Raw genomic sequence first — 26,441 nt, 5'->3', positions numbered from 1 at the left:
CCCATCATTATATCTTTCATCACCGTGTGCAGCACCACTTCCTCAAAGATGTTCTCCACCAAAATGAAACGAGAGAAATCCTCAAAAATTAGCTCCCGGAAACGAGGGAGTTCCTGAGAAAACAACATAATAACTTGTATTATTATGAGTAGTTGCAGATTATAAGAAGAATTATTGCATTAACAGAGACAGGACTTACAGCGGAGCATGATGGGGAGAGCTGTTTCAGCATGTAAGGGATAAATATCTGCAGAAGAGCCTCTCTGAAGAACTTTTTACGAACTGTGCTACTGTCATAGTCAAATTTCTAGGGATCACATTTAAAAAAAAAGGTATTTAAATTGCCATTTATTAATATCAAATAAGAACTTGCTGATATGATGTGCAGATATGTAGATTGATTGTTTCGGTTTCACCTTGATGACACGATCCTGACAGCGCTGGATAGTTTTACAGAGATCCTCCCCTTCCTGGCCTTCCAAACTCTGGTGCAGGAGCTGCTCAAATGTGTACACTGCATCGTCCATTTGCTGCATAAAACAGATGGATATTTGCTGGGATTCACTACACAACTTTTGCCCAGATTTCCCCCCGCTAATTCCCCCAAAATCATTTTCATGTGTCTCCTAGAAATTACAAACAAGTGTTTTGGAGTCGTTCATTTCGTGTTTATAGGTTTATAAGTCCATGGGTTCATGAAAATAAACGGACATAGACAAATGACATTTCAAAAAGGACAACAGAGATTTCATAAGCGACTAACGTCTGTTAATCCATTTTGCCACAAGGGGGCATATTTCCCCATACAGAAGGGTGGATCAACATTATTTTGCTAATTCACAATTCAAGTTTAGTCTTGTTTCTCCACTCCTTGTGCTCTGAAATTATGCCTCTCTGTAGCAAAATTGTATTTTATATAAAGTGCTAATGAGCGGTGTTCTTGTGCTCACAATCAGAAGTCATATGCTACTCTTTAAAACTTTAGCCATGTAATTTAGTGACCAAAATGAGGTTTAACATCTCTACCACAACAGCACATACCTCCTCAGGGCATACAGTTTCATACACACCAAAACCGCAAACCAAACTCACAAAGTGGCACATAGACACACACAAACCGCTTGTTTTGCCTACAAAAGCACAAAGCCCCCCTAACAGAGACATTTGTATACTTCTTCAAAACTGCTGAAGTGTAACAAACCATCTTGATTGCATAAATGCATGCAAATAACTCAGATGTGTGGTACTAGCAACAAAGTACAAATATGTCCCACACATCTGAGTTATTTTTTGCATGTTTTACAGTACTTGCCAGAATTAGTGGCGGTTGTTTATAAAAGGAAATTCTTCTGAGTTTGCTGCTGTTCTTGGTTCAAAGATGACTGACCTCTCGCATTAGGATTTGGGCTCTCTGTACAAACACAGAGGGGCTGGAAACGTCAAAGCGCTGCTGCAGTCCCTCTAAACTCAGAGTCTCCATCTTCTCATAGCAGCTCTGCATCTTTACTGGATGGAAGGCTAGCATGGAGATCTTCTCCATGTGCTGGACAGCAAAGACAAAAGAGTTTTAAGTGATGTTAAAAGTTTTTCATGACTCATGCAACCTATTGGCATTGATAGTACAACCTATGGAAGCTCGTTTCCGCCACTGAATAAGACGTAATTTTGACTTTTTACCTCACAATTCAGACGTTTACGTCTCGCAATTCTGACCTTTCTTTCAGAATTGCGCGATTTACACTTGCAATAGCGAGTTATAAAGTCAGAATTGCAAGACATAAAGTCAAAATCTTTTTTCCCCCTCAGAATTGGACTTGCAATTGTGAGTTTATACTTGAAAAAAACAACAACAACAGAATTGCAGGATATGAACTTACAATTGTAAGAACAAAAGTCAGAATTGCGAGTTTATATCCAGCAATTCGGACTATGTAACTAACAATTGCGAGTTTATATTTCACAATCGTGAGAAAAAAGCTAGAATTGTGAGATAAAAAGTCGCAATTATCTTTTAAATCGTTTTATCCCGTGGCGGAAACAAGATTCCATAATAATAATAGTGTCCATAATAGTGTCAGGAGCAAAAAAATAATACACAATCCAGTTAAACTTTTAATGCGTTACCTCCCCGAGTTTTTCCTTGTTGCCATCATTGAGGAGGTTCTTGCTCATGTCCACCAGCTCTCTGAAGAACAAGTCTCGCACCTCGAAGAAGCCTCTGCTGGTGGGCTCCATCAGTGCTTCCAGGATTGAGCTGATGTACGGCTGGATGCTCACCTTCAGAAGCTTCTCTGCCTTAGGCAGCACAAGAGCTACAGACAAACACAAAAAATCATTCAATTGCATAATCATTAAAATGATTCAAAATCTGGCCAATACAATAAGACGATAATTATGTTCATGTTATGGATGATACTATAAATACTATAACATTAAAACTACTAAAGAGAGAGAGAATAAACAACCAAAGAAAAAAACAATGTAGTGATCCTCTCTCCCAAAAAAAAAAAAAAAAAAAAAGAAGCTGTACCCTTCCAAAAGGTACATATTTGTAACTTATTGACCCCGAAATGTTGCATATTAGTATTAAATGTACAAATTAGTAACGTGTTCCTTTTTCTGGGAGGAAGCAGTAAAAAGGTTAACATGGCTTTAGAGATGACAACATTACAGTCTGTAGTTAAATATAGTATACATCTTGATTAAAAAGTATGAAATATGTAAACTCGGATAAACGTATGGAAGTTTTATTTGCGTCACTTGATAAAGATAAATAAAGTAATAAATCACCAATTAAAGCTACCTCTTATTTTGCTGGTCACATGTTCTTTGGAAGTGATGATCTGGTCCATGTCCGTGCGGATGGTGGATTCGAGTGGGGGGCGTCCTGCTTCACATCTCTGCACTACTGCTTCATATTGCGCCTGAGCCTGGCTCTGAACCAGCCCATACACTGCATCTGATATCTACGAATCAGACAGAAGCCACTGTAATACATCCAGGATGTTGTAGAATAGAAAGTCCAGGGGCCGGTTGCACAAAAAGTCTCTGTTAACCAAGAGGTAACAGTCTTACTTTTCGGATTTAAATTAGACCAATCTACCTTTTATATAAATGACTTTAAAAAGTTACGACCAGTCTTGAAAAAATTAGACGATTAACTTGTAAGACAAGTCTAAGCAGTTTCTGCAACCGACCATATATGACCCCACAGTGCTTCTGGGCTAATGCCACAGATAATAAAATAAAGAAGTTGCATCCCATGCAAAGTCTGCCTAATAACATTGATAACACAAGTAGAGGTAAATCCTAGTGTAACACTTTTACAGTAAAATAACATTTATTTACTCGTTTATTAATGAAATGTATATATAAAAGGTCAATATCTCAAACGAATGACGTACCAACATCCAATTCCTCTGTCTTTCATGCATCTTGCCCTTCAGTTTGGGAGTGATGAGGTCTCTCATCTCAGGGAGGAGGGTCTCCATGACTAAGTTGGCGAGGATCTGAGAATATGATTGGAAAACAACTGAATGGGTGTGAAAATGGAAAAGTTTAACATGCAAACCCAGCATAAAAGTAATTCCTGAAAATTGATAAAGTGGACCGTACGAGTGACAGATCCGGATCATATTGGCCTGGAGGCTACATGAACTCATTCCCATTATATTCTTGAGATATACAAGGAAATCTGGCTTGTCTGAAGCACAATACAAATTTACTTTAGCCAGATTGGTCTGGACACTGATCATATACCATTAAACCTTTTATTGTAACTTCCCCCAAAAACCTAGAGGACTTTTGTAACTGCCTTACAAGAAAAATAAACCTGTGTAGGTTTAATCTCTATTATTCAGATAAAAATATTGTGAACATGGCTAATCTGTTCTCTACAAATCTAAAGTCACAAGTTACTGGAGGTCACACTCCCGAGCCTTTCACATGATATATCTTTGTTTTTCTTCTTTCTTTTTCTTTTTTTGTACTTGCTCAAGAGAAAACAATGCCGTTTAACAACTCAAGAAAAAGAAAAAAAATGCTTCTGTGATGGAGCCAGGAGGATCACATGATAAACAATGACATGCTACATTTTTAGCTTTATACTTTCAATATATTTCTTTATCAGATTATATGATAGAGCTGGCTAATTAATTAGCCAAAGTATAAATAATTCAATTCATGTTACAGAGTTTCAATGACAAAAGATCTCCCTTCCAAGCAAGGTCAGATTCCTTTAACATTGTTTTTATTCTATTTCATCACTCATTCGGTCAGTGTGATTTTCTTCTTTTAATATGAATATCTTTTTTCAATATATATCTATATCAATTTCAATATTTTATAAAGTAAAGCTGATAGATACTTATAAACCCCACCCTACCATCCTCTTTCTGTTTTCTACAGGGACACCATGATTTGAATTTAGCTCTGGCCTTCATGCTATTCTATTATGGCCCAAACAATAACCGTGTGATGTTTTCCACCAACCTAAATGCCTTTTTTCACTCAAAAAAATGAAGAGAGATTTACAGTACTACTGTTCCCAACCTTGATGTAAGATCACTAGATAACTGGATTGATTGTTCTTTTTAACACATTGTTTAACACATGCTTTAAAACTGCTGGTACAACTTGTTAGAATGCCAATTGTGCACTGCTGGTGCTGGATTCAGCTGTGTTTAAGTTAAAAAAATATTTTGGCTTATTTTAAAGGAGTAGTTCACTTTAAAAAAAACATTTGCTGACAATTTACTCACCCCCATGTCATCCAAGATATCCATGTCATTCTTTCTTCAGTCGAAAAGAAATTAAGGTTTTTGATGAAAACATTCCAGGATTTTTCTACATATAATGGACTTCAATGGTCCAAAAGACAGTTTCAGTGCAAACTGTTCCAAGGGCTTTAAACGATTTCAGACGATAAATAAGGGTCTTATCAAGAGAAACGATCACTCATTTAAAAAAAAAAAAAAAGTTTAAGTTTTATAAGCTCAAATGGTCGCCTTGCTCTGTTTTGTGATGCGCGTTCGTGACTCTCCTGTTCAAACTCATTCAATCAAAAGGAACAAATATTTTTCCGTGTCATTTGGTTCATTCAACAAACGAAATTGAGAGAACGAGAACGAGTTGACTCTGGAAAAGATTAATTCATTTTGATGAATGAGTTCAAACAGGAGAGTCACGAACGCGCATCACAAAACAGAGCAAGGCAACCATTTGAGCTTAAAAAATTTAAACTTTGTTATTTAAATGAGCGATCATTTCTCTTGATAAGACCCTTATTCATTGTCTGAAATCATTTAAAGCCCTTTTAAACAGTTTGCAGTTTGCACTGAAACTGTTTTTTGGACCTTGAACCGTTTGGTTCCCATTGAAGTCCATTATATGGAGAAAAATCCTAGAATGTTTTCATCAAAAACCTTCATTTCTTTTTGATTGATAAAAGAATGACATGGATATCTTGGATGACATGGGGGTGAGTAAATTATCAGCAAAAGTTTTTTTGTTTTTTTTTTAAAGTGAACTACTCTCAGTGAACTGAAATTCAAATATCTCCAAAGAAAATAGGTTGAGAACTGCTCTAGAACAAAAATGATCTTGCAAGAGCTGCCTAGGATACATACAAGCACATGTGCGTTTTACCTGTGGAGGCGTCCCACACATCATGTCCCAGGTTCCATAATGACCATGGGCCTGGCGATAAAGTCGAACTGCGTCTGTGAATGCCGGGGTCTGAACTTTACATTCTTCAGGCAGTCCTGAGAAGAGAACATCATCTTTATCATACTCAATATATCCAAGAAAATGACAAAAAAAAAAAAACTTAACAAACCAAGAATCAAACACTATTAACATTAATTTCTGAATAGTATGACGTTATAACAACATGACACAGTTCCTAATAATTTAGAGAAGTGAAAACAACGAGTGACACACAATGAAAGAAGCCTCATATTTATATACGTGTCTCACAATCAGATTTTCCCATCAAACCACAGACTTCAATTTGCTTTGGTCACCATGGTCAACAGGAAGCATGCCTCATCAGTTACCATGGTAGTTCTCTACAATGCTATAGTTACCACAGTAAACTGAGGAGTCATAGTGGACTGATCCAGCTGAAGTATGAATCTGACTTGGCGTGACAAGCTGCTGCTCAAATCTATAGCCTATGTCAGTAATGATGACACACTAAAAGGCCACATATGGCAAAAGCCTCCAGTACATACAGCATGTGTGCGCAAGTGCCTGAACCCTTACAAAGACAGGAAGTTCTAGCAGGCTGGGTGTGGGGGGCTGGGGGAGAACCAACAGGAAGTACAGCACTCCACATCAGCACAGCTTGATGCCTTTGTGAGTACATGCACACATGGGCAAGCGCATTTATGAACACGTTGGAAGAGCCGCAGATGTTTTATGCAAAAAGAGTTTATTTAGACTTAATAAAGAAATAATAATAATAATAGCACACATAGTCAAGAATATTTTAGTTAGTTGTTATGCAAAAATAAAAGCCAAGCATTACAAGCTGATTTTTCAGGCAATATGTACGTGCATTTAAATGCTTACATATACAAATACACATATATAATAAAAAATAATTCCACACATGGGCAAGCATATTTATGAACATGTGGGGAGAACCTGAGAGGTGTGCACAAAAAACATGTGCACAAGCGTTACGGGTCGCTTATTCTGGCGTGATCACCAAAAAAAAACTTCTCTCAAGTCCAAAAACACCAGGTGATCAAAGGACAATAAGAAAAGTGAGGATCTTTAGTGAAAAAAAACAAAACAAAACACCATTCCCTAATGACACCAATCTCGCACAACAGGAGACTCGGTTCAGATAACACCAAGTTCAAACTTTGAGGTTTCACATTTTTATCCCTTTCAGTCATCATGTAACTGTGTGTAAATACTCGTGTTTAAGTGTTCAGAAATTCAAATAATTCTGACTACTTCGTGTAGTTTCCGTCAGGTTGTCACTAAGGCATTTACGAAGACATTCAATAGGCTTTCAAAGAGCAATTGGACTCAATTCATTAACATGCCTGTAAACCTGTTGAGTTGCCCAATAAAACCTTTCCAATACTGACATGTACCATATACAGTGGTGGAATGGCCGAGATGAACTGGGGGGGCCCTAAAATCCATATTTTTAAACCATAGATGCAGAAAATCCCATTCTTTAATGTATACAATTTATACATTTTACACTTTAATGTAAACAATTCATACATTACTTATGTAATTAATCCCTGCCCCGACCTGACCATACATCATAAAACTTAGTGAGTCACAGTCTAGCTGCTTCATGCAGGCCACCTCATGACCATAAATAACACAATTTACAGCAAAGTAAGATTTGTGACCTGCCCAGAGGCTGCATTGCTCCTTTTCAGACATTAAAGGCTCCCTCGTCCAAGCCAAAAATCACACAGGGAAGATCAGAAGAACAAAAAGGACAGAATGGTTCAATTAATTGCCGTCGCATACCAGACTTTACTGGCTCGCCAGTCCAAACAGATCGCTCTTGACAGCACAGGCTCACAGAAGTCAACAGGCCAGTATACTTGCAGCAACGTCTAGGGTTGGGTACCGAAACCGTACCAATATAACCGGTATGTACCCGAACCGTATCAGAACGCAGATTTAGGTGGTAGTTAAATGCCTGAGCTGTCGATATGAAATATTCAAAATTCAACTTTGGCTGGCGCTGAGCCAGAGAAGGCGATTCAGTGTTTTCAACCACATAATGTTTATTTTAGGTTTCTAGCTTGGCTCCGCCCTCCTTCACACTTCTGCTCAATTTTCATTTTCCTTCAGTACTACGTCTAGGTTTGCTGTATATTCTTGGGTTTTCTCCGATCAATTTTTTACTAGTCCAATCAGCAAACAGAGGGAGTGGCTGAGAACGATGATGAGGTGAGCTAGTTTGAGTTGTAGACAAACGTCACAACCAAACTTTGCCGATTGGTTATGGCAGATCCAGAGTGACTGTTGAAGTTTTATACTATTGAGTCTGCCCAGAGTACCCGCCTTCAAGGCAGTTAACGCTTGTCAATTGAGAGTGTCCAGACTCTCTGTACAAATGAAAGGACGAGAGCCTGGTAGGACCAGGCTATAGATACTAGCAAAAAAAAAAATAATTGTAGTTTGTTAAATACATACTGATGTATATGGAAGCGTGCAATAATACTTTAATAAATAAAGTATTATTGGCCACAATTTAATAAATACTTTCAATTATAATTTAACGTGTTTTGTTCATGACAGATACACATTTTCTAGTTAACTATATAGTTGTTTGCATGACGCATCACCATGGGAATAATGAGGTGATGCTTTCTAAAATAACGGTCACCTTGTGTGGGACATGGTGTCGTATTTTGACAGAGAAGGCAATTTTGGTCATATTTTTGCTGCATATTTTTGCTGCAACTTGAAGCTGGGCTGTAGCATACGAAGAATACAGACTACTTTGCTGTTATTAGTACTGTAACTTATTTAGTGTTAAATTATTGTAGGTGGCTTAAGTTTTATTGTGAATTTGTAATATAAATTGAAATATATAAATAGTTTTGTATTTACTTATATGCATATATTTAAGTATACTTTACATTTTTAAAATATTTTAAAATGGATTTTATTATATTCGTTTTTTAAATATAAAAAAAGGCATTCTTTAAATGTCATTCACAATCGGGTTGTGGCTCTCTTTTTTTAAAGTATCAGTTCAGGCACCGTTTTAAAAATATTGATTTGCCACCCATATAGTTTAAAAAATCTAAACGATACCCATCCTAACTTCTAGTAAAGTACGGTAGAAGGTAGATTGCTTTGACAGCCTTAGGATTAAGCAGTATACAGCAAATCATGCATTTCCAAAAACAAGCTAAAACTTGTCAGGATCCAGCCCTGATCTAACTCTGTTCATGCACGCATGGGTTTACTCCTCTGGGCATTCATTCACAGAAGAAAACTGTCCTGTTGGAGCATTGCATGTTCCTGGATCTTAGAGTCGTACCGCCTTTTGGGGAACAGATTAGCTTTTACAAACATCTTAATATATTGAGTTACACATTACATTTGGCTCTTAATAGAGAGCTAGTGAAGTGCAATTTGAACCAATACTGATCCAACACAATGTTTACCAAGGCCAAGACATGCGCCTAGCTCCTGTTTTCTGTTTAGATGCTTTAATTCTCAAAAGTAGTTTTGCCAAATAAACTTGCATTACCCAATACAATAAAAAAACAACATCTGTTAGAGCCATCTACTGTCAAATAAATAAAGAGACATTAGTCCTACTTAACTACATTTTATTGACTATGTATAATATTTATAGTTAGGGCTAGACATTAACATTCACCAAATGCAGGTGGATTTCATAATATATAATAAAATGAATATATATATATATATATATATATATATATATATGAAGAGTTCAGATGCAAAAGCCTCTAAATGCCATTTGAAATTTTCTTCTAAAATGACCATTTTTATCAAGCTTGTATATTTAAGTTCAGTAATTTCACTTAAATGACAATTAATAGATAATCTTCATTGCCATTTAAGTGAAATTACTGAACTTAAATATACAAGCTTGATAAAAATGATCATTTTAGAAGAAAATTTCAAATGGCACTTAGAGGCTTTTGCATCTGAACTCTTCATATATACAGTATATATATATATATATATATATATATATATACAGTATATATATATATATATATATATATATATACAGTATATATATATATATATATATATATATATACATATAAAAGTGCAATGTAGTGTTGTCAAAAATATAGATTTTTTAAATACATACTGTATCTACACTGAAATATCTGAAACGCTTCCAATAGCTGCTGGGCTTTCACGCTTTCTCATCTCTCTGACAGGGAGTTGACACAAAACCCCGCCTCACCCTGCCACGTGGAATTGCGCATATTGCCCATTTCACTAATTCCCCGCAGATTTTGTGCTTCCGCAAAGTCTGTGCACGTAAAGCCATCTCGCATTACTAATTGTGTAATTTTTGTTTGCTTATTGTGCTTAAACATTCAAATAAACACAAAATACTGTAATATCAAAAACGCTGATCTTGGCAGGTATTCACATAAATACAGTCAGTTATGTTTTAAGTGAACATCAACCGTATAATAGGTCTGTGCATCAGGTCTTAAAGTGACAGCAGCCCTGCTGCCAAATTATAAGATAATATTAAAAACATCTATTTGGAAGTTTTTCCCCATGGTGTAGATGTCAAAATTGTGGCCAGTGAAAATGCTGAGTGGCTAGTGAGTTTGGAAAACCACATTACAGTGGCTGGTAAGCAAAAAAACCTGTTTATAGTCACAAAACAATTTAAAGAAACCTGTGTTTTGATTACAAAACTTTTTCGAATAATCCAAATGTTTTAAACAATATTTTAATTTAATGAACAATATATTAATTAAAACATCATTTAGAAAATTAGAAAAAACTGATCCAAATGTATCTTTTACATCATGGTGTCATGGTTAATCAGTGAGGAATAATGATTTACGTAAGCTTTAACATTTGTGAGAAGGCTACCCAAAGCTTGCTTAGCTTCAAGATATAAGTCACTGAAGGTAATGATATTTTGCATTTGTTCATTTAATGAAGAATTTGTCAGACTTATTCAAACTTGTTGCAAAGTAACTCATGAGTTTCTGAGAGTTTGTGAATTTTGAGTCATGTCCGTGAATCGGACAACACTGGCTTCGCTCTGTTTATAATTCACTAAAAAAACCCTGGCTTTTATAAGTCATTTTATTGTGAATCAAACCATTTAGAAAGACGATTCTTTCCATCATTTAAGGTACTGTATTTTTTATCTCTTCACATTAAATTTGGACTGCAAACTCATATTGGCAACTCAGGTTAACTTAACTGATTACTTTTGCAGTGGCAAAGTAGATTTTCTAGCAGCAATGCTCAAAGGATTGCAGGAAAAGCTGCCACTCACAACAAGCTCACAAAATAATGACTGTACCAGGACAGTACTTAACATAATTGCAGTACTTACATAATGGACGTGTGATTTTGACAGGTAAAAGGGAAGAGCAATTATATCAGTGGTCAAATTATGAATAACAGCCCATTACATGATTCAAACCTACACTCCTTCTGCAGAGTTTGCCTCAAACTGCAGGTGCCAGGTACATACAAAGAGCATTTGTTCTGCTGTTAAAAGCAGTCAATTCTGCTTCAGTTCAGTATCTGTGTTCAGATAAATTCCAGAAATTAAGCACTACAGGGTGTATGCTTCATCAAAAGCCAAAAAAGAAAACCACTTATCCACTTCTATTAGTATCTGCGATAGAGAGACAGAGCGAGGGCGTGAGAGAGATTCCTCTTTATTATGTGACGTCAAAATGGTCAATGTCACCACTCTAGAAGCGCAGTCTCCGCTAACATCTAACCTGGCTTCTTACCAACCAGTGAGAATAGAAAATTACAGAGTTTAATATATTTTAAATATGTCAGAGAACATTGTTAACTTACTAATGAATAGCAAAGAACTTAACCAGAACTGAACCAGCCCTTATTTGGGGAAAAATGGCTCTGCAGATGTGCTTGCATTCAGAACATACTACACGCAGCAGGGATTTGGCTAACTAACACACACACACACTTTTAGATGGCCGCCTTAATACCACAGGGGACATTACTGCCTTCGCCGCAAGTGTGCATTCCCCTCTCGGCAGCCTCCCATCCAAACTGAATTATGGGTTGACAGCCCCAGCTGTGACCACTCTGGAATCTGGACTACAGCAGAGAGAGAGAAAACAGCTCTAGTAGACGTAGAAGCTATCATGAGACGTCCATGAGACACAGAGAACCTCACGGCCCAACATTTACAATACAATACATACAAGACTGAATTTCAACGACATCAATTAGTGTCAACACTGTCAGAGCCCTTTCCCCCCAGGCCCAATCAGTAGGTTATACCATACGAGGGACACAGCACCCTCTGAAAACTACCCTACACTGAAAAAAAAGAAGTTAGTCACTTTTAAAGAAAAAGACTATAAAAATACTACATTAAAAACATATGGTGAAATGTGGAAATCACATTATATGTACATTTGCTGCCAAATGTTGTTAAATGTATGGCTTGTAGATGTAAAAACTATGAATTACAATATAGATCATTTTACGAGATGTAAACAACACTGGTCCAGAAGCACTTCCTGTTCACGTTGGAATAAAATACAACCAACAGAACATATATAACTAAATCAAAAAGTTAAACAAACATCTTTAAGATGTTTTCTTTACATTTAAAATAAAGAAGCCATTTACAAACTGAAACAGGAAGTGTTTCTGGACAAGTGTTGTTTACATGCATGTAGTACAGTGTGAGTGTCATCATCACATGGTTATATTTTGAATAAATAATTTATTTTCTTCTTATTTTGGTCATCAGTAATCTCTATATGGCATAAGAGTATTTTGAGTTCCATTTTCGATTGTTTTAATTCATGTTTATTGGATTAGTTTAGATTCATGTGTTTTACCTGATGGTAGCCAATGTAAACAGGCCAAAATATGCCATCCCACAACAACAGGAACGTTGTCATCGCATTTTTAACGTTGAATTTAACGGGATATTTGCAAAACCATATCAAGGGCCCACCAAGCAGTTGACATAACCTCAATAAGTTTAACTTTCTTAACATATCGTTTAAACAGACAAGTATACACTTGTTTTCGTGGCGTGAAAAACAGGATATCAAGTAATCTGACAGTGACATCACTGTGAAAGAAGGAAACTCTCGCAGTAACAATGAACCTTCTAGTAGCCTTAGGTATGGTGTAACTAGATTTACACAAGCAAATTCTTGAGAAAGATTTGTAAACCTAAATGCAAGCATTTCGTCTAGAAATATTAACGAAATGTTTGTCTGGGAATTGATTGACTGACTAGAATTATACAACAAAGAAATGGTCTTATATCTAAAACATAGAAAGAGAAATTTTCCGAAAAAAATACTACTAAATATATATATACTAAAGTTACAGAAGCTCTAAAGAAAAAAAAAACAGTCATAGAGTTCTCAAACACACACACACACACAGGGACTGAATAATGGCAGCACATCTCCAGCTTTCCCTATGATCTCATCTGACTCTTTTTACAGCCTTGAGCGGTTAAATTCTTTCTATTATCAAACAGGCCAAATGAATACAGTCAACCATGCCAAACGTTCCGCTCGAGTTTCCTTTTTGATAATAGGATGTCTAAAACAGGTGATTAATGAAATAACACATCAGTTAATCTAGCAAGTTTGAATGCAGCTTATTCTAACAAACAAAAGAATAGCAATAACCGTAATGAAAGAGTCATGCCTTGAATGTGTGTCTGGGCGTTAAAGTGACAGGGGGGAATGTGGAAACTTGGATGTCTCAAACTTGAAATTAGTACGGTCCTTTTTAATAATATAAGAGGGTTAAGACTCACCATTGTTGGTGTGTCGGACGCAGTCTTGAAAGACGGCGTTCCACTTCTGCTGCTCCTTCTCGGTCACCATGCAGAAATAGTAGTGGCGAGCATAAGGGTGCCAGAGGATGAGAGGAAACTGTGTCGCACATTTCAGAAATGGAGAACTGCCAACTTTAGCTTTTACACCTGCAAAACGCATGTTGCGTGATTCAATAATATTCTGTTAAATACGGCCTGATGAAAAGATCTCTACAGCCATCATGATCACAGCTTTACAACATTAAAAGATCACAATGCATTTCGTCACACTCCATTTCATCACTTCTTATCTGGACTCTGGCTCAACCTTATTCTCGGTTTATTTTAAATACAGGCTGCAGGTTTGATACAATAAATAAATAATAAATAATAATCCTAATAATAATATATATATATATATATATATATATATATATACACACACACACACATCATATATTCGAGTTATACTTGCAGTGCAGGGCTGGGTAACTAACACATATGGTTTGAAACGTCAGAGCCACATGACTTAAAGATCTTGTGTGACAGAATCGCTTACTGACCTTGTCTATGTGATGTTATCTTATCTTTCAACTTCATTGTCATGACAATGTGATCCGAGCAAAACCAGTAAGCCAGTGACTTTCACCCAGTTTTAGAGAGCTTCCTTTATAGATCTTTCCTTTATGAACATTCTCTCATTTTCCCATCTTTATTTCTCATTTTCCACTCTCTCCTTTAGACTGACCTGGTAGGCTGGTGTTAAGAAGCTCGAGATATTCCTCCATAGAGGTCAAGACCCTGTAGCCAGCACAGTTAATGGTGCCTTTAGGATGCAGCCCTCTGTCATGGGCCTAAATCAACAGAAACAGATATTTGGCCAAGGCCTTTTTTTAATTATTTGGTCAAAAAGTTGCTTAGGTGACCTGGCTAATAAGATAAAACAAGATAAAATAAGATTTTCATTTAACTCATTACCTGTTTGTTCTCATAATAGTTGATGTTATAGGAGTCAGGAATAAAGAGAAAACGATTCCTCCATTTTTTGTTCTCTTCTAGATACTGAAACAAAGGCCCTGAAAAGATGGACTTATTCTTCAGAGGCACCTATGAAAGAAACACAAGAAATGAAGTTTAAGCAGAAAGAGAAAGAGAGAGAGAGAGAGAGAGAGAGAGAGAGAGAGAGAGATAGAATGAGAGATGTCGCTCTATTTTCAGTGGGGACCCAGTACCTAATTATACATTATGTAGAGAGATGTTAAGACTGGAAGTAGCCTACTTAATTTATGTTTACTTTGCCCACCCAGTGTCTCTGTCTACAGACACACACGCACACACACACACACACACACACACACACACACACACACCGACTGACGAATAAAAAGTGTGCAAACTGCACATCTTTACAGGGTCATACTGTGATAACACTACACATTTCAAACAAACAAGTCTGCATTTGTTCAAACAGAGCAATTATCCCTAGTAATTCCAATTTGCTATTTGACATTACAGACTGGGAGAAATTACCCTGACAAGCTCCTAAAAGAAAACATCCAGCTGAAAAAGAGGAATAGAAAAAGGCAGAGCTTTACCTTCCTGTGCAGAAGCTGAGGCTGAGGGCCTCCTCCACCCTCTACGTCATAGCGCATCTGGTTAAAGAGAGCGACGGCATACTGCTGTTCATATAGCCGACCAAAATCTCCCATCAGCTCCCCTGTTCGTGCTAAAAAAAGACACACACACACTTACTACATATTATATTACAGGTACATTAGACCTAATGTTTTTAATTATTATACAATAAAGGAACTGGTATATTATGCAACCATCAACTATGATCAAAACAGTTGTAAATATATGCAAGCATAACATAATTGCTTAACCAACATTGTTTCTCTATAAAGGCATAACAACATGAAATGTTTGCGTCATAAGTAGCTAAAAAGTAAACCCTGTTTTTTTTCATAGGAAGGATGAAAATAGAGAAGGAACCTTGAAGTGAAGTGACATCAAAAACTTAGAATAAGGAATGACTTTTTTTTATAAACAGTTTTGTTATACTGGTTGAAACTCATTACATCCTAATAGCAATCAATAACAGAAGTGGTCTATTAAACAATGTACATATATCTTCTGTGGAAGTCATCTTGGCGGTGTGTTTGGAGGGCATCATGTTCTGAGCTCTCCAGTACCAGCAGCACTCAGTCATGCAGCCCCAGACCATGATGCTACCACCACCATGCTTGACTGTAGGCGAGACACAATTTTCTTGGTACTCCTATGGTGTTGCCACACATGCTGGACACCATCTGAGCCAAATAAGTTTATCTTAGTCTCATCAGAAGAACCCAGGACCTGGTTCCAATAATTCATGCTCTTGGACAGGTTGCTTTCAGCAAACTTTTTGCGGGTTTTCAGCTTCAGAAGAGGCTTCCTTCTTGGACTACGGCCATGCAAACCGACTTGTTGCCGTGTGTGCAGCATATGGTCTGAGCACTCACAAGCTGACTTTTCGCTTCTGAAACCTAAAGCAATGGTGGCATGATCATGCGTCCATTTTTTGAAGCCAGCTTCTGCTCCTGACGCACAGCACAAGGACTCAACTTCTTTGATTTACCCTTGGAAAACCTCTGTATGACCCAGGCCTGGACTGTAACTCAGGCCTAGGCCATGTTTGTGTAGAGCAACAATTCAATTGTCAAATCCTTAGAGAGTTATTTGTCGTGAGGTGCCATGTTGAACATCCAGTGGCCAGTATGAGAGAATTGTACTCAAAGCACAAATTGTAACTGCTCTAATACAAGATACACAAATTTGCATGTTCCTGTCAAGCAGACCAAAACATGAACATGATGAATAGGACATATGGCTTTGCATGGTTAAACGACGTACAGCTATTATCGCTTAGGGTGCACTCACTTTTGTTGCCAGCTATTTTGACAATAATGGCTTTATGTTGAGTTATTTTCAGAGGACAGTAACTGCTATACAAGCAGCACAATAAAATATATCCAAGTTTCATTTCTATAGTATTGTCCCTTGAGAAGAAATAATAAAATGTTTGCTGAAATGTTAGGGGTGAACTCACTTTTGTGAGATACTGTATATGGCTTCTTAATATATGTGTGATTAGTCGACTTATCACTTAATGAACGACTAATCGACAAGAAATATCTTTAAATCGACGGAAGCCCTAATTGTAATGTTATGTGCTTTGAAACCTGAGATAATTTTAAGCCCTCTCTCATGACATTTTGCAGACTCTCTAGTGTGTGTGTTAATGTGTTTTGAAGGGGGCATGGATTTGGAAGAGGAATCTCTTGCTTTTAAAGCTAGCTTGCTATATTAGCCTCTCTGAAATTGCCCACCCTACCTTTAATGTGAGGCCATTGACAAAAGCATTTCTGATTTTAAACACTGTTTTATACTGCATGTCTGGTAGTTTTCAATACTATAAAGCCAAATAAGTTGATTCAAATGGTATCAAATGAAATATTAAACATATTATAAAACATATACAATAGGGCTGGGTAATAAATATCGATTTCTCGATATTAATCGATTCTCATTTTTACGAACCGATATCGATTCTTAAGTCTCAAGAATCGATTAGTCATCCTGTTTCATTTGAATGAATGGGACATTGTATCGTGGCTGCGCGCATTCAAAAAAAATCGCAATAATCTTTGTCCTTTGTTACTATTGATATGAAACAAAGTCTCAATTTTCAAATTACGTCCATTTTCTTTAGAAATTCAAAAACATAAATAGAGTTGTGGCACGTGGCATGAGATCGCTCTGGCGCAGCTCTAGAGAAGCAGCAGCGCTGATCTTTCTTCCGGCTTAATAATACCAGTCACAGCGCGAAATAAACATGAATGAGCATCTGAAAGTGTGTTAAAAGATAGAGTACAACTTATCCAAATCCGTATCATGTCACATTGATTCGCTCAATCAGCGTTTCAACCGTGGAAAGACGTCAGTTAAACAGCTTGTAATCAATGTCATGTATCGTCATATTTACCTCAGAAGACCCACATCAACTCGTTAGTCTGATAGAAAAAAATAACTCCAGAGAGGAGCATTTTGCTAAATATATACACTATATTACATATGCAGTATAATCTTAATGTTCTTCAATATTTAATGCATATTTGAATAAATCTAGCAACTTTTTATGACAGCCACCATTTAAATGTTTACATTTCATATAATCTTCTTATTATAAAAATAAATAAGTGTAATTTAAGTGATTCATTCATTATTACCTTCATATTTGAATAAATCTGGCAAGTTTTTATGACAGCCACCATTTAAATGTTTATATTTCATATAATCTTCTTATTATAAAAATAAATAAGTGTAATTTAAGTGATTCATTTATTATTACCTTCATATTAGGCTAATGAAGCCTAGTAGGATACAACTAGTCTCCCATAGTTTACAGCATTAGTTAAGAGATTTAATTCCCTTGAGAAAAATTGCCATTTATTGTAACTGATATCCAAAATAATCGATATTGAATCGAATCGAATCGTAATCGAATCGAAAGCTTGTGAATCGAAATCGAATCGAATTGTGAAATTTGTCTCAATACTCAGCCCTAATATACAATGATAAAATGTGAAGCAATATTTTTTTTTAAATCACATGAAAGGCAGTTATATTAAGGTAGATTTAGATACATAGGACTCACTATTGCAGCCGTACAACAGACCGTTGTGGTACAATAAGTCAATGGCCATTAAAACATTAACAGCAATTCACACTGAGCTTCGTGTATCTGATCAGAAATGGAGATTACAATGTTTGAGCTTTACTGCTTTGCCCTTCACATGCATGTAAAAGCAGATCAGCACTGCATTTGGCACAGGAACAAAGGCAACTCAATTATTGACTGCTTTCTGGTGGAATGTTTTCCAAATGACTATGTAGGGCTTGTTGTAAAACTTTGGAGGCATTCGGTCTCTTGGAAAAATTCAAGGAAAGAGAACAGAAAAAAAAAAAAAAAACAACATTCCTGTCCGTTCGTTTACAATGTAACACAATGTCATTAAAGTAGAGAGAGGCATGAAAAATAAAGCACTTATGATGGTCAAAGAGAAGACAATAAAGGTAAAACTTAGTTGTCTAATGCCTTGGTAAGACATAGATCACCTGCACATTAAAAATAAAGATGAAAATGGGAAATGACAGTAAGCTAGGATACATTTCAATGTTATTTGATCGTTATGACTTATGTTTCATACAGGGAGAGACAGCAACAAATCAGATCCATACAGCTTAATGCTCAAATTCAACAGTGTTATTAATCAAAAGTTCCCATGAAAACAAATTATAAACAGCCTGACATTTAACATTTACATACTTCAGTCTGCCAAGTCAAATGCACACAGAAACAAAATGTTCCCTCTCTGAATGTAGTCTACGACAACACATGCAGAAATTAAAATCTCTGCCTATGATATCTCCCAACCAACTCTCAATCCATGCTATTTGCCCCATAAAGCCAGAGAATATAATTCAATTAACTGCTAAAGCCATTAGGCAGTTGTGCAGGCAGTACATAACAGAGAGGAATGTGATATTGGTACAACATTAGAGGCGAAGGGAAATACGTGATGATCTAACACTACATGCCAAGAAAGCTATGAAATATTTAAATTGTATCTGCAGCGTTGATATAGCTGACGAAGACTAAATTTCATTAATTGAAATAAAGCTGAAATTAAATAAAATCCTCAATTTAGCCATACAAAACTTCAAAACGAATCCCTAAATAAAAAAATTAAAAAAAAAATTTATTTTGAAGCAAAAACTTTAGCCCAATTCGGGTTTCTACTTTCTACATTAACAGCGTCTTCTTTGAATGGCAGATTAGTAAAGAGACTGAGCGTTTCAGGATTATGGGTAGTGTAGTTCAGCAATTACACACGACAGTGATGGTGGGAACAGAGCTGACTGTAAGGGCTAGGCAGTTTTCAAACCGATCAGTCATCGATCTTAAACAAACATCCTAGGGCAGATCCCTCAGTGCTGCGCTGCCATGCCAAATGCACACTCACACAATATTTCACAATCCATGTCTCAACACAAATCCAACAAATGAAGCACGCTTTTCTCAGGAACAGATTTCGACACCAAAACAAACATCTCAGTAAAGTGCATGAGTCTGATGGTGGGAATAAAATCTTGCCAAGCTCTGCTTTGGTAACGTGGAGGTTTGGAGATAGACACTTAAAGAGCAGTTCCACTAGTGGAAGATAATTACAATACCAGCATACTGACCACACAGGGTGCAGTTGGTCTTCAGGGGGGTGGGGGGGGAGGAAAAGGAAGTTTCTTTGGAATGTGTCCATGTCAGAGTAGACAAGAGTGAAAGCTCTTTTGAGGGAAATCTGGGAGCTCAGATTCTGGTACTGACAAAGTTGCGAATTTAACACGCAAAATTGAATATGCTGCATGAAACATTTGTGAATAAAGAATTATTTCCCATCCCACGTGTTCAGGGGAACATCTGTAATAAAAATGGAAGTTACTGCAATCAGGGAAGCCACCGTGTACAGACAAAATGCAATAAACGCTGCCAAGTTATCTTGCGTTCGGATGCATGATGTTTGGGAATGCATTCGTGTCTTCTGGGAGGTCATTATAACTTCAATTACAGACTTTGACCTTAACATTGAAGATGGTGTGCAATGAGATTGGATAACTGCACTAACAAGCGAACCAATCACATCTGTTCAGCCTCAGGGAGGCAAATTAATGTTATTATTATCATTATTTTGTGCATCAAAGGGTTTATTCACTAAATGTGTTTCAATCATCTTCTGAAGATCAATAAAAATAACATTTTTTAATGCTCATTTTTAGAATTATTTCCATCTTGACTTTACCATCCCGTGTTTTTTATGCACTTTTATGCAAAATGTGCATAAAAACAGGTACATGAAAACATAGTTAATGAGAATACATTCTGAAAGTACTGGGAAGGTGAAAGTAAGTGTTCCCACATTTTCTGACTCATGAATCTTTCCATGCCTGAACATTCTAAGCTGTCAATGACCATGGGAAACTTGTAGAACATTCTCTGCTATATGATGTGTGAAAGAATTAACAAACATATGATTTAGAATGAAAAAAAGGATGCTAAGAGAACACATTACTTTGAGAGGTTTAATGAGAGTAACCCAGGGCCCGGGTCTGGAAGAAACCACAAGACAAGGACATGTGTGTATGTTAATGTGAATGTTAAAGACTGAGACCTTTTGTGAGTGTGTGCTGCTTGTTTATGAGTCATTCACTGAACGAGTCTCATGTGATACTTGGTGCCACTCCTTGTTCCTTTAATTTCGTTACAAGCTCAAAGGCAAATCAAATTAGCGTTACCATATAGCAGCCACTTCAAGGAGAAACTCTGAAGCCTCACATTGGAGATATTGTGCTTGCACTTAATTACCCAATGAAACAAACTATTTCACAGAGCAACTCAATCAGACTGATACAATTTCAAGGATCAATTCTTAACTTTCTTTACATGTTGCAATCATACAAGCTCAGCAAAACCTGTCGGCTGGAGTCATTCACGCTTATCTAGCAGGAAATCCCAAATCACTTTGGTCATGTTCCTGTTTTATTCTTTAAAGAAGAGCATGATAATGAAACCGTCAGATATCATCCTGATATTTGGTGTTTTTATATATTCTGTGATACACTCTTTCAGGATTATTTGATGAATAGAAGGTTCAAAATAGCAGTGTTTATTTGAAACAGAAATGTTTGTAACAATGTAAAAGTTTATACCATCACCATCAAAAAAATATCATCACCATCACCATCTTTTGCTGATAATTTCCTCACCCCCATGTCATCCAAGATGTCCACATCTTTCTTTCTTCAGTCGAAAAGAAATGAAGGTTTTTGATGAAAACATTCCAGGATTTTTTCTCCATATAATGGACTTCATTGGGAACCAAACAGTTCAAGGTCCAAATGAAAGTTTCAGTGCAAACTGTTCAAAGGGCTTTAAACGACACCAGACGATGAATGGTCTTATCTAGGACCCTTCGAGTCACGAGTTCGAACAGGAGAGTCACAAAGGCGAGCATTTGTGCTTATAAAACTTAAACTATTTTATTTATTTCTGAAATGACAATTGTTTTCGCTAAATAAGACCCTTATTCATCGTCTGGTGTCGTATAAAGCCCTTTTAAAGCCCTTTGAACCATTTGGTTTAAGTCCATTATATGGAGAAAAATGCTGGAATGTTTTCATCAAAAACCTTCATTTCTTTTCAACTGAAGAAAGGAAGACATGGATATCTTGGATGACATGGGGCTGAGTAAATTATCAGCAAAAGTTTTTTTAAAAGTGAACTACTCCTTTAACACATCCTTTCTGGATAAAAAGTTTATTTCCAAACTTCTGAAAGGAATTGTGTATACAATAAATTTTCATTCAGCATTACATTTCCTTTGGTATACGTGGACTGCAGAAGCTGAATTATTGAAAATCAAACGCACAAGCCTTCTTCGTGTCATGGCCACATTACCATCTCGGGTGCATTAAATTTTCAATAATTCAATAGTCTGTCATAAAATACTGCACATATTCAACATAATGTGCTCCTCGTCTAGTTTATAACATTCCATTAACATTTTCAAACAAATGGGTTTTGAATTTGACAGCTCAAACACTTTAGATAAAGGATATCGTTTGATTATACAGTACTGGCCAATGAGTGAGCTTTTTGCATTCATGGAATTTATGGGAAAACTTGGATTAAGTACAGCAGCTGATATAAAATCGGACACGGGGGAATTTAGCAACTGATACATGCCTTGCTTAAGGACACAGCAGCAAGGCCATAATTATAATAAATAAATTAAATAAATTACAGCACAATACACTTGAAAGTTTTATGAGAGTAGATAAAGCAATATGCCGTTTTTCTTTTAGCACAATTCACTTGAATTAAGGATATGATGAAAAGATTACAATGGTATACTTTGATCAAATTGCAGTGTTATTCGAGGATCTATTGTGTTGCTACAGTGAGTGAAGCATGCTGGGATGTGATTTATAAACATGCTGTGCTCAACATATGTTTTAATTGTCCTGAGAGCCTCATTGGTGCTGAGTCCAACAGTAAGCAAGCCTTATGGAAAATTCCCCATTGATGATGGAGTCACATAAACCCTTGGGCAAAAATCTCATTCTGAAGAATAAGCATACGGTATACGCCTTGATTTAATTTCAAAATCTATCCTTCTTGTTTTCCCACAATGAAACTGACATTAGATGGTTTTCAGACCAACTATGGACTAACTTCTATTTTTGCCTGAATTCCAGTCCAGAGCATTAGCAATATGAGAGAACCAACAGACGAACACACACACTATTGGAAGTAAGGGTGGGGTGGATTGTGCACTATGACCTCTCTACAAAGCTCCATTTCAGACATTCTCTGTTTAGAAGAATCCCACTCCATTAGTGTACCACGACTTCCCCTTCCACGAACATCTCATTAAACCGTTTCCTGCAAGAACCCCCCCCCCCCCCCTCCCCAACTACTCAAAACAGTGTAATTTGCTTCTAAAAATGCCTCCAACTTCACCATCACATCAAGACCGTAGATTTGACCCCAAAACATGCTTCAACAAACAAAACAATATCAGAAACCTTATGAGATACAATGTAAAATAAACATGTGCAGCACCTAAAGCTGTCAGCCATTGTAAACTCAAAGATAAGCAGATTGCTTAAAAAAAATTGAGACAGGAAGTGCTGAGGTCATTCTATTGCCAATCCCCACCCACTATTTTGAGAAGATGACTTTATCCATTCTCTGGACTACAGGAAGATGATTAAAAAAAAAAAAAAAACTAAACTAAAAAAATTATGTAGGACTCTGACCTTACCTTTCCCTTGTCAGTAAAGAGAGAGTCACCCAACTGAAAAGACATCAGCCTACTGTAGACGTAAGAATATTTCATACACTTAAGGAAAAATTAAAAAGCATACATGACCTCCTTGAGTCCTGAATAAAGGTTATCCTAATGTTAAGCATGACAGATCATCCAGACAGCCTCCGTACTGCTGTTAGGCTTCCCATGCATTCCTGAGATTCCATATCTGATATGTGCTTTCTCTTAAAATGTGCAAAAAGCAGGGAAGATAGGAAGTTAACAGTTCTCTTTTGCCATTTCCTAATGCGATTTCATCAAATGATATTGAAAGGGATGAATAAGGAAAACATTAATCATTTAAATCATACTTGCATTGTTTTGAAAAATATAAAAAGCTAATTCTGTGCTTCTGTTTCCCCACAGTAAATGATTTTGACATTCCAGACAGATGATTTTTTTCCAGACAACTAAATCAAAAAGTGAAACATTATTTAACTTATTCTATTTTTTAAAAGAACATTTAATAAATAAATAAATAAATAAATAACATTTAATGTCCACTTGGTGCATTACTGATTTTTAACATTTAATATATTTAAAAATTGTTGATTCTAGTCTAGCTATGGATTATTTGGATTCAATGCCTCTTTTAGACATCGTAGTGACCTGTATCTCTCAGACGCCTGTATTTGCTGTCCTAGAAACAAAGTGTTGCTAATATGAAAACAACAACACAACTGAAATCAGCATTGAAAAACATTTCCATCAACTTTAGATACTTCATGAATCTCATCCAGGCAGACCGTATTGCATTATGTACCAACTATGACAAGTTAATAGTCATAATTGTTCATAATGATCTTTTTTTTTAAATAATGTTGTGTGCTTAAATGTAGTACAGTATGCCTTGTTTTATACTGTTAGAACAAAACTGCACTTTAAAATCAATTTGCCCAAAACTTCTGGCACTGCTAGGGAATCTACCAGCAATCCACTGTCAGTAGTAGGCTATTTATTTATTTAAACCTGTTCTACCACACCTGACCAGACAGCACTGAAGAGATGCAGGCCAACTTTCCACCCACAGAAATTCATTTTGACTTCACTTTAATTTATATTTCATGATTTATTTGAGCTACCAATACTTAGGTTGCGCAACTCACATTCATCTTGTTGATTCTAATGGCAAAGCGATGATTTGAATCCTATTTTTTACACAGTGAAATCACTGTTATTATCTTACTGAATATTTATGCACTGAATGTAATTCAAAACTTGTAAAAAGTAACAGGAAATGTGCCACGTCACAGCAAAGTGCATTGAGGGAACAGCACAAAGTTTATTATTATCCCACACGTCTTTGTTTTTGGGCGGAATGTAAACCCTTTCACCCAAAACCCTGGCACTGGCCTTAACTGAAATGATAGCAGCAAGTCTTTCGCAACACCATATTTTACATACCATCACTGATTATCTATCACGTCTTGCCGTTAGCAGACACGTTCATTAAAGCGCTTACCTGTTATAACCTCCCGTTTGCCTTCATCCAGGTGAGTTGATATCAAGTCTCCCATCGCGTCGCTGTTATATCGCCAATTCGTCTGGATCGAAGAACTTAATTCACCTCAGAGGAGCAGCTGTGCAGTAGCAGCAGTTGGGCGCTGGTTTCTTATGATAAGATTTAAACTGGAGTTGATTCGAGCGGCTCCTCCCTAACTCGAGTAGTTTGAACGCAGTAAGAGATGGTTGGAGTTGACAGGCACCGTGCTGGATTCCTAAACGCTCAGTTTTCGTAAACTCTAGATCCAAGGCTTCAGTCCCGCTGAGTGTGCTCGGTTTCAGCGTCAAAACGCACTTGTCTCTGGGAGACACATGAGCGTGCTGAAGGCGGGGTTATATAAATCTGGACTCGATTTTTTTTAGAGCAAAGTGAACGAAACATTCCCATCAATGTCTTTGCACGCACTTACTGGTTCATTTTTGTTTGTTTCTTTGTTTGTTTGTTTCACTTTTGGAAGCGCGTGCTTTCAAAGACTGAGCAACACGCCCCGCCACTGCTGAACTGAAAAAAACGTGGAATCACGTCATGAATGTGTACAAATAACACATTCATGGCACAAAACAAATAAATAATGACTGAATATGAAATTGACCGAACTCATTGTTGTTGATTTTTCAACATCTTAACTGAAGTCAAGCATAACGAAACGGAGGTGAAAATAGCCTATCAGATTCAAAATAGTCTAGAATTTCTTTTACTGTCTATGCCTAGAATCGAATCACAAGATGACCCAATCAGTTATGCAGATGTGCCGACATATAGACAAAGACAGGACATTGGACATAACAAAAATAAAATTTTAAAAACATATATGGCATTACAAATTTGTGCAATGTGCAATTGCTGTAAATAAAGCATCCAATAGGTCTATTAAATTAATTGGAAACTCCCGCATTGAGCGTGAATTCACGCATTTTTCCCTCACGCACAGCAAAGAGGACTGACACCGACAGACAAGACAAAGCAGGTTACTTTTGATACAAAACAAATTATCAGCTTTTCTTTGAAAAAAAATGAATCGATATTGAATCAAGATGTTACGCAATAATAAGAACTTAATATAATCCTGTTAGTGTTTAGTTAGCAAATGTTTTGACAATCACAATTTTTTGTGATGAAAGTTTTTTTTTTTTCACATACCCCCCTCTCTCCACAATTCTCACTCCAACCTGAACTCAAAATTTGGCAGCACTAAAATGTATCTATTATTAACTCATTTTTACTGATAGAAGAAAGATAAAAGCAAAACCCCTATTCTGTTCCTTTTATGCATAGAATAATAGGCCGTCGCGTTGTAGAGAGTTTCAAAGACATTTTCATTTAAAATTGTTCAAATGAGCATCTCTGAAACAGCTCGTGTTAGGAGAATAAAACAAGACGATGTCGCCCTCTAGTGGATACTAGTGGTCTTTTTTCTGTAAATATTTCCTTTAGTTCTTAGCCTGACTAAATAGCC

At 36.5% G+C, this 26,441-nt stretch overlaps 1 protein-coding gene across 1 annotated transcript in view; it reads right to left on the bottom strand.

The window, feature by feature from the left end:
• Nucleotides 1-25,459, bottom strand: part of niban2b (niban apoptosis regulator 2b) — a 29,118-nt gene extending 3,659 nt beyond the window's left edge. The window contains exons 1-13 of the mRNA XM_039658822.2: nt 24,944-25,459; nt 15,109-15,239; nt 14,492-14,620; nt 14,262-14,367; nt 13,514-13,681; nt 5,647-5,762; nt 3,405-3,509; nt 2,804-2,966; nt 2,125-2,312; nt 1,388-1,543; nt 417-530; nt 200-307; nt 2-113 (exon numbers count right to left, since the gene is read on the bottom strand). Of these exons, the coding sequence (XP_039514756.2) occupies nt 2-113; nt 200-307; nt 417-530; nt 1,388-1,543; nt 2,125-2,312; nt 2,804-2,966; nt 3,405-3,509; nt 5,647-5,762; nt 13,514-13,681; nt 14,262-14,367; nt 14,492-14,620; nt 15,109-15,239; nt 24,944-24,998 (1,651 nt within the window). The 5' untranslated portion in view covers nt 24,999-25,459. The remainder of the gene's footprint in view (nt 1; nt 114-199; nt 308-416; nt 531-1,387; nt 1,544-2,124; nt 2,313-2,803; nt 2,967-3,404; nt 3,510-5,646; nt 5,763-13,513; nt 13,682-14,261; nt 14,368-14,491; nt 14,621-15,108; nt 15,240-24,943) is intronic.
• Between the last annotated feature and the right edge of the window lie 982 nt (nt 25,460-26,441).

This window comes from Pimephales promelas, chromosome 4 (assembly GCF_988280905.1).
Source record: "Pimephales promelas chromosome 4, fPimPro1.hap1.1, whole genome shotgun sequence".
Classification (NCBI taxonomy): Eukaryota; Metazoa; Chordata; class Actinopteri; order Cypriniformes; family Leuciscidae; genus Pimephales; species Pimephales promelas.
The sequence above is the reverse complement of the archived record's forward strand: the minus strand, read 5'-3'. Positions and strand labels throughout refer to the sequence as shown.